Below are 9,765 nucleotides of genomic sequence, written 5' to 3'. Positions count from 1 at the left end.
TCCCTTTTATTGCTTTACATCACTGTGTGTATGTTTTAATTGTGATCTGCCAAGGAACAGCAGATGAATATGACCTTTAAACTGACTCTGGTACAATGCATCAAAACATCAATGCTTAATATTATACATGGCCCTCTACAAATAAAAACAAAAAATCAACAACATAAGGATTTATAGTCTGCTAGCTAATGTCCTACAAATTGCAAATAGTGTAAAACATGAGAATATCCCTGACTGTCAAGAAACTGTGTAAATGCTGGCTGCAATGGAAACAGTCTCATGTGTTAACTGATTAGATGGAGTGGGATGCTGGGGACATGGAGGTGCTGGAGAGTGGGTGTGGCTGAATTCCACATTTATTTTATGAAAATGTGCTGTTATCAGCATACACATGTACAATATATTCTTAAAGAACATATAGATATCAACAATGCAGCTCACAGATAGCAATGACTGTCATTACATGCAACTGCTCCCCTAAGAGCTAATGCTGTTAAAGTTACTGTGGAGTTGTGCAGATACACTTTGGGTCTTGAGGCTCCCATATGATGGAACAGTTGTTCTATGAGTCACAGTCGTTCTAATACATTCACGTCACTGGCGGGTGTGGGGTCTCAGCAATAGGGCAAGTCAGACAGGTCCATGTTTTTATTGAATATGATGGAGAATTCTTTGGAGAGCAGCTGGTGGAGGCTAACACCATCATGACTGTACACCCAGCGTTCACCTGTCCAGTCATAGCGCTTCGGTCCACTGCAAACACAGGAGAATAAAGGAAATTCACAGTTGACATTTCAAACTTCATCAAATCAAACAACAGAAAAGCATTTTGTCTTTCTAAAAAAATAATTTCCTTGCTTTTGCTTTAAGGTTTTTTAAGACCATTGCAATGAATATTTGTGGCACTGTGTAAAAGAATGTATGGTATAGTAAATAGGCAAATTCTGGGTAAAGAGCTCCCATAGATACCCCTATCCTGGTAATGGACTAAATATGATGTCATCCATGTTCATTATAGGACACACCCTAACCACTCCGCCAGTTTGGCAATATAACTGGCCTGAAGTCATGTGACCATGTACCTGGCCCATCTATGTAAGGGTTCACCATTGGTTGATATGTGTATGTGTATGTGTATTTCAGCTTGCTCTGCCCCATTCCTGTGAATGTGATATCTCAGGAATGCACACACATTGGCAACAGCTGATGCACTGACACATTTATGACAACATTTCAAACAAATGTCTAATAGGATGAACTGATGACATATCAAAAATGTAGTGTATATTCATCCAAAAGATGCAGAGCGTGACCTGGCACGTAAAGATGGAGTGGAGAAAAGAGCATGTGTTATGGGGATGGGCCCAGTGGAGGGATGGAAGCATGAACGCACAGACAGAGGTATGCACACCCCTGCACACCTGCAAACAGGAGCAGTGTATGAAGAATGGATATTCAGTGTTTTGTTAGACTGCTCAGCACACTTCTAGACTGGTAGGTGAAAAGGCCTGTTATTTTAAATGAAGGAGCAGAGTTGTTCTGACTGACAGGGATTTTTCCTTCATATCAGCAGTGACAAAAACAATTAGCATTTGCGTCTTTAATAGTTGATAGTTAATCTTATCATCAATCAGCACAAGCCTGGTGCCCTGGCTCACTGAAGTTGAAATGTATGCCAAAGATTAGCATGAATCCACTATCTCAAATCAAATAACAGTGATAATTTCATTGAAATGAACTGATTTGGGTAGGTGCGGCTGGTGCAAGCATGTACCTGTTGAGTCCATTTTACTCTAAAGATGGGCTCGTAAGTACAACAGCCCACACACCCCACTGTGACGCTGAACCTAAAATAAGATTAATGAGCAAGCCTGTGAATATTCTCATTTATCCAGGTCATAGTTATCTCAAGGAAGTTTAATCGAAAGCAACTGGACTTAGTTGTAGTCTAGAAGATGTTTCACCTCTCATCCAAGAGGCTTCTTGAGATAGTGGATTCATGCTAATCTTTCGATTAAACTTCCTTGAGATAAGATTAATGAGTGTTTTACTCCTCCTATTGTTTCCCTGTCACTGTCCCATCAAGTTTCAAATGTCTATGTGTGCACATCACAATAGTTGCAGTCTGCACAGCTGTGTGTGTAACTGCAGAGGAGAGCAGACAGACAGCTGCAGACAGCAGAGAGTTGCGGAGGCACTTTCTTTAGGGCAGTGTTTCCCAACCAGTGTGCCGCGGCACATAAGTGTGCCATGAGAAATCATCAGGTGTGCCATGGAAGATTATCCAATTTAACCCAATTGGTACTCTAAGCGAGCGGCGTGTAGTGACAGGCAGAACAATTACATGCTCTTCCACTAGAGGCAGTATCGTGCTAAATACGAAAGTACATAGTCATGCTGCAAGTGAGACAACGCCGTGAACACCAACACCATCAGGGTGTGGAGTCAGGTATGGTATGATGCTCTTGTCTTACCTTGTGGGAGAAGACAGCCAGATCTGTCTGTTTGGTGTCTGTTTGTTAATGACGTAGGTGCCGAGGTCCCCGCCCACCTTCACTGTCAACACACCACTCTGTACATGAGCCAAAAACAGAACACACACATTTAATAACTATTTTGATCACAAAGCAAATGACACAAAACTAAACATATCCCAGTAACACCAACATGCCACACTCATCTTCATCTAGCTGTTGTGTCTATTTTACAATTCTGAATTCTGAAACATTCTGGAAACCATTTGACTTCTCTCAGAGTGAAACGTTCAGATGGATCAATCTCGTGTGTATTCAGCAGGAGTTGTTGTGGTTAGCTTAGCATGGCAAAAAAGACTGGCAGCAGGGGAAGCAGAGGCCTGTACTACAAAGCGAGGTTACTGGCTTATCAGGGTAACTTCAGGAGTAACTTGGTGACGTCAGGTGTAGCTGTACTACGAAAGGTGGATATGTTTTACCCGGGGTCTGCTGCCATGGTCATTTACACTGCATCTCTAAACTGCTCCGAGCAGCTTATGTTGGTGGTTAACTGGGTGTTATTCTACCTAAGCTCCGCCCCACAGGTGGAACAACCAATCAATATTGGCACAACGACTGAGAGAGGCTGACTCTGCAAGACGGGGGTTGTCTAAAGACCATCAGTCCCTCCCCCACCCCCACCAAAAAAAGAAAAGAAGAAAAGAAAGAAAAATGCTCAGCATTTTCCATTTTCAATTTCAGTTAATTTGTAATTTTTTTTCTCACAGTCAAGCAGCAGAATTTAGCATCATTAGTGTTGCATATTATCGATTTGAATAATCCTTTAAATGGGGGTGGGGGCATTATTGTCCTGAAAGACAATATAATGCGACAGGGTGTTGTAAGTGTAGACTACAGACCAAAACATGCAGCATTAATGATGGAAATATGAATGTGTAGCACTTTACAGAATGTTTCTATTTGATCCAGGTTCAGTTTCCACTGAGGCTGAAATACTGTTAACATGAAGTTCATACTGAACATAACAGCATTACATTCATACATATACAGCCTGAGTGTTCCAGGCAGAACATCATTAACAGGAACAGCTCATTCTCAGACATGTGACCCACGTGTTGTCTGTAATCCAAGGATCTGGATAATTATCACATATTTTCTGTGTCCTTACATCTCATATTACAGATGAAGAACCCAGAGAACATGTGACCAGTCTCCCTGTCTTTGTTGGCAGCCGGGGTTTTACATTGTGTCGTTAGAGTCTACTCACAAACCAACAGGATTAACGTGCGCTCTTCATCTGAGAGATACGGTGCGCGTGCATAAAATGGGCGTGCACCGTATCTCTCAGATACGGTACAGTGTCTTGTTTGCTTGATCTATATACAAAGAGAGATGTAAAAGTGGATTTGTGAATACCACTTTTTTTCACTGTTCCTTCAAGCATGCTAATACTTCATATCATTCATTAAAGCCACTTTCTTCAAGATGCACTATAAGGTTTGAAAAACAGAGGCATGTGTGAGGAGCGGACTGCAGAAACCCTCTGCAGTGTGCAGTGTCACAGCTCTCTCCATCCTGCAATGTATTTGTGTGTGTGTGTGTGTGTGTGTGTGTGTTGTTTATGGCTGAATATGTCACTGCAGCCAGTTGAAAAGGGGGTCAGCTGCCAAGACTGGAACACTGGCCAATCACTCAGAGCCAGAGGAGACAGCCGCTGTCTAACTAAAACGAATAAAAAAAAGACACACACATGCAGACACATACAGCTGGCTGCTTTATTAATCATCCTCTCATGGACCATGAGAGGGCAGAGGAAGATGTTACAGGAGAGAGGAATGAAAAATAAAAAGACACACACAAGAGTCAAATGATCTGTAGAGTGGGCGTCCTAGAGGAAGTCCAACAGTGCCAGGACATATACACTACAGACAAACAGGAGGACAGAGCAGTATGATGATAATAGTGAGGAACAGGAAAGAAAATTGCTTTCATTTCACTGATATGTAAATCTGCACGGCTGGGAAGAACCTGTCATAACACTGCATCCATGTGTGGAGCCAGGGCCATTACTGGACCTTTGGGGTTTTGAGTGAGATGATGTTGATGCTAACATCTTGATGCTTTTCAGAGGTGTCCCGGCAGCACGAGTGGGACCTACACAATATTAGGCAGGCGTAGGGCTGGGCAATATGGGAAAAAATCCTATCACAATATGATTTTTCATATCAGGCGATATCGATATTATAATGGATGGATAATGATATAAATCAAATGTGAGATCAGATGTGAAGATACCATAAGGTCAATTCCTGATTCCTGAATCCTGATTCAACTCACAGAGTCAGTGGACGAGTTGTCACACTTTTTTTCAGCTGCTTCACTGTTCACACACACAGCACTGCAGGAGCACCAGAGTGACAGGCTGTAAACTTTACAAGCACATCTTGTCTTAAAATGACCAAACCACAAAACTAACTGTGGAGTTAGATACTTGATGAAAACAGAGAACAGAGCGACAGCATGGCAGTGTGAGTCTCTCTGATTCTCTCTGCTCCGCTGTCAGGTGAGAGCTGTATGCTAGTCTCAAGAACGGACACAGCTAAAGCTGAAACTACTGGTGATATGACGAGTTAAAAGCGGCTGATGGTGTCAGAGAGAGAGAACTGAGCTATGACCAAGACACCAGCTTTATGTCTGCAGTGTCGCCGCTATATACATTTTATAGTGACAGCCCAAAACGGTAGAATTATTGCCGCTGCTGCAATAGCCTGTTTTAAATGTGCAAAATACCCAGTTGAGACAAGATGGAGAGAGAGAGAGAAAGATGAGACCAAGAGAGAAAGCAGTAGCTAACGTTAAGTCAGATTTGTATTTAGATTTGGTATTCTCTACTGGGACAAATCCCACAGAGTTTTTATCAGCTGTGTCTGTCTCTACTGGCTCTCTGTACCTGTCAGTCCCCTGTCATTCAGGTCCGTGTCCATTGGGGCGTCTTCTTCAGTTACGCTGTCGCTCGAGTTTTCGTTAACATTTTCTGTCGTTATTTTCTCTTTTATCTCGCTCCTACTCCTGATGCACTGCTGCGCACAGCTGCAGTACCCAAAACATTAGCACATGTGCTGCTGCTCCTATGCTCTGTGCTGTGTGAGTTAGTCTAGCATGACAGGGCTCTAACTCTATCCAGCCACAACAGGTTCAGCACAGTGCTCTTCTAGATAGAATGACTTCTATCAACGTTGTATCAACCACATCTTACATGTCTATCGAGGAAAAGTTACATCGCGATCATTGTCATTATTGTTTTATCGTCCAGCCCTAGGCAGGCGGTTTTGATGCTGTGGCTGATTGGTGTACATGTTACTGCATTACATGATATTTTATCTTCAAAACATGATTTGCAGCATCTGGCATTAGTTTGCATAATTGGTCAATGGCATAATACAAAATACAAAAATGTTCAAGGTCATTTTAAAATTAAATTCTAAATTAAAGTATGAGGCTAAGGCATAGCCTACATTTGTCTCATATGATATAGACCTGTTTTTGTGATTTAGTGTGTTTGCAATTAGTCTTAGAAATGGCTTTACTGTAAAAAGCACAGATCCATGCAATTCTTATTGTGTTTTATCATTCATTATTTTGCTAATATTTGTCAAACACTGAAAACAAGCTGCCACTCTCTACTAGCAGCTGAGCTGCAATATTGTGTGTTTCTCTGTCATCATGCTTGCATTGTTCTAAATATTAAAAAATCAAAATTATTTTATTATAGTCAAAAATTAATTACAGTAAAGTAGCTGGCTGGACTTAAGTAGTCGGCTGTTTGGCCAGCAGCCAGTGCTTGTGGAGAGTTCTGCTCCTATCCACCTTTTTTTGATCCAATATTTAGTGGAAATCAATTTCGATTTTTTCAATTTTTCTATGCTTGCGACAAAATTAGTGAAACACTTTAGATACGATTTACAGCCAAATAGCTCTGCATTAAGAAAATAGAATGTTTCCAATATCCAGCTTGTTTCCAATATTTTGTATAGTTCCATACAGTATTCTCTATCATATCTATACAGAGAGGATGTCACTGTGGATCTGTTGCAGGAAGCTGTGGGTGGGATTTAGACTCTTCCAACACCATCATGAACAAAATACTATCATAACAAAATACAGCACTTTAAAGGTGTTTCTTTGATTAAATATCACTGAAACAGGTGCAAAGTACAGCTCTGTTCACACTGCTGTGCACTGTCAGCTACTAACTGACCTATGTTTCGATATATTTTGTGGCTCAGTGGGTCACTCAGTCACAACGCTGTGTCGTCAAAGTTTTAACAATGCACAGTGGGGTGGTTTTGACAGCTGTCATTCCAAGAGCAGCATCCGCATTCATAGCTGACACCTATGAGTCAGAAAAAGCCTGCATCGGTCCTGACCTCGATATTGACCTGCATCCCAGTTAGGAATTATCCCATGTGGATCCTAATATGACGTTTGTGTGGAAAAAAAGTATTCTGGCAACTCATAGTGGTGTGAGCAAAGGAACTGCAGTGTCACAAAATAAGATCAGACAACTGAAATTAACACAAAAGATTTCTACTTTGCCTTTGGCATTAAATTTTATTAAATGACACCTAATGGTTGTCGAGATATACATAGTCTGAACCACAGTGGTGGACCAACAGACTGACATTACCATCCCCAAATATATAAAACTGGATAAAGATCTAATTTGATGTAAAAATGCTTTGTCCTTATTTCATAAGACCATGAAGTCAAGAACAGGATTCCTGCAGAGCAACACCTCTTCATGGAAAGGCTGTAGAGTGGCAGCAATGCCAAAGCACCAGGCCTGGTGAAACACACTTTTGGTTGAGTAGGATTTATCCCAGTGAAGCACTATCTTGTTTTACCTGCTAGAAACTGAAGTCAATCAACTTAAGTTGAAGCTGAAGAATTTGAACCATAAGTCACACACAATGTACGCTGAACAGACATTCCTGGGTCCTGTATAGTTTGGTGCATTACAGAGGTTTGCTTCCACAACAACCACAGAAAGGTCATGCACTGAAAATGTTGAGTAAGTAAGTATGTAAGTATTATCTGATAATTTACTTAAACTATTAAAACTAAAAGTACTTAATGTAAGAAAATGTCCCCTGAGTGTTATATTATATCACTGACTATTGATTGAGACACAGCTGAGGACAGGAAGGCTGTGCAGAGGGTCATCAACACCGCCCAAAAAAAAAAATCATCGGCTGCCTTCTGCCCTCCCTGGAAAACCAGGGCCATCACAGGAGAGCCCTCAGACCCCGCCCACCACCTGTTTGACCTGCTGCCATCCGGACTGCACTTCAGGTCAGTCAAGTCCCACACCACCAGACTCACCAACAGCTTCTTCCCCTGGGCCATACAGACTGCAAACAGTCACTGAACACACCCCCCACCCGCAACCATCACCACCACCACAACTCTCTCACACACACACACACACACACAAAGCCGAGGACACTATTCAACCCACCTTGTGCACCTTAAACTGTCCTGGCTTCATTCTTTGCACACTGTGTTGTGTTTTTTCTGTCCACTCTACTGTCTACATTCTATTCCATTTTATTGATATTATCATTCCTCATGTTTTAATGTTAAAGCAGTACTTTACTGTTGTAGTTGGTTGAGGTGGAGCTCTTTTGTACTCTGCTGATTATTTTCATGAATAGTGTGTGGAGCCAGGTGCAGACTCTGACAGTCAGTCACACAGGTGAGATTCTCCATTTGGTTGCTTTTCCCCCCCACTACCAGTGATAAGCAGATGTCCATAATATATGTGCATGATAACCATCAACTTTCATACCCTAGTATACCATGAAACTGGAATACTGCTGTGATCCTAATTAACAAAACACTTTAAGTTGTTTGATCAATAAAAGTCAAATAATACTGATAAAAATTCTTCAGTAGAATTACTAATGACATACAGATACAGCAGTCAGAGCTGTTGCACTGCGACAGTGAGGAGGACAAAGACGGACTTACAGAGAAGACAACATCGTAGTCTGCTCCGGTGAAATCTTCATCGGTCAGGTCTTCAAAGTAATCAGCCAGAGCATCCAATGTCTCATCTGCCAGCTTCTCATACGCTGCCTCTGACAGCTCTCTTTCAGAGAGTAACACAAAGTTAAACCATGCATTGTGAGCAAGTGATGCTTAGTGAAGAAGAGAACTGTGGCTTACCTTATCTGCACAGGGGTGTCTTTCTCTCGCCGTGGTGCTGTCAGATGGATATATTTCCTCGACACGTCACCATCAACTCTACGTTCAAACCACTGACACAGAAAATCTGAGGTCAGACACTTAACAAAGTACAACAAGGAGTCAGTGGTGAAGGCTGGATTCCTCTCTTCACTGCTTCTCTATGTGAACCTGGTAGAATCCTTACGGTTCCCTTAATAGTAAGAACGAAATCCTGAAACTGTCAAACTTGTGAACCGAGTGGAGGCAGGACTTACTTTATCTGGGTTGTGAGAGGTGGGAGCGCGGCCTGGTACCGTGTGTTCAGTGAACGAACGAGCACCCGGGAGGTTAGACAAGCTCCTGAGCTGCAACACGAAACGACGCCAACAGCGTTAACAAATCATAACTCTTAAGAATAACATGACCCACTGTCAGTGAGCTGTGCTAACTCTATTAGCTTAGAGTGGTGGAAGTGCCACATAACATTAGCTACCTGGTTAGAGAGGCTCCTGACTCTCTGCGCTGTCACCACGTTGAACTGTGCGTTCGCAAGGTGACACATGTGTGAAGAAATACAGTGAGCTTTGGTGAGGAATAGCATGGTGGACCAGACACCAACGATTTGTTTCGGTTCAAAGTTTACCGGTGTCGTCTGTGTCGTCTTCTTCCTTCTTCCTTTTCAACCTCTTCTTCTTCTGCTCCGGCGACGGTAGGAACAATGTTCCTACCGCCCCCTTCTGGACGGGAGTGAACCTCTATCACCAAACAGGTCAAATATTTCACACACCCTCACACACCCTGAAACACAACAGACTTAATTGACGTCACTTGCTAAGTGTGGTTTCTATAAATAATAATAGGGTAGCACCTAGCGCCATGTCATGTTACCTTGACGCCAAAACATATTTCCTACGTTTTTTTTTCTCTTACTGTATTTCACGGTCATGGTACTTAAAACACTCGCTGCCTAATCTTTTTATCATTATCTCCCTACAGTGTTCTTTTTATGACTGAAACAGACATCACTCATTCACACTCATTAACACGTGCTATCTTAAACATG

General features: G+C 42.0%; 1 protein-coding gene across 1 annotated transcript; it reads right to left on the bottom strand.

Moving 5' to 3' along the window:
* Positions 1 to 338: 338 nt before the first annotated feature.
* fxn (frataxin) lies at positions 339 to 9,516 on the bottom strand. The gene is made up of 6 exons (XM_018669367.2): positions 9,196 to 9,516; positions 8,978 to 9,067; positions 8,703 to 8,794; positions 8,505 to 8,625; positions 2,475 to 2,572; positions 339 to 753 (listed from the first exon to the last, which is right to left on the bottom strand). The coding sequence occupies exons 1-6, from the start codon at positions 9,301 to 9,303 to the stop codon at positions 615 to 617; spliced, it is 648 nt and encodes a 215-aa protein (XP_018524883.1). The 5' UTR covers positions 9,304 to 9,516; the 3' UTR covers positions 339 to 614.
* Between the last annotated feature and the right edge of the window lie 249 nt (positions 9,517 to 9,765).

The sequence above is a fragment of the Lates calcarifer genome, linkage group LG13, assembly GCF_001640805.2.
Source record: "Lates calcarifer isolate ASB-BC8 linkage group LG13, TLL_Latcal_v3, whole genome shotgun sequence".
NCBI lineage: Eukaryota > Metazoa > Chordata > Actinopteri > Centropomidae > Lates > Lates calcarifer.
This window is presented reverse-complemented; position numbering and strand designations above follow the sequence as displayed.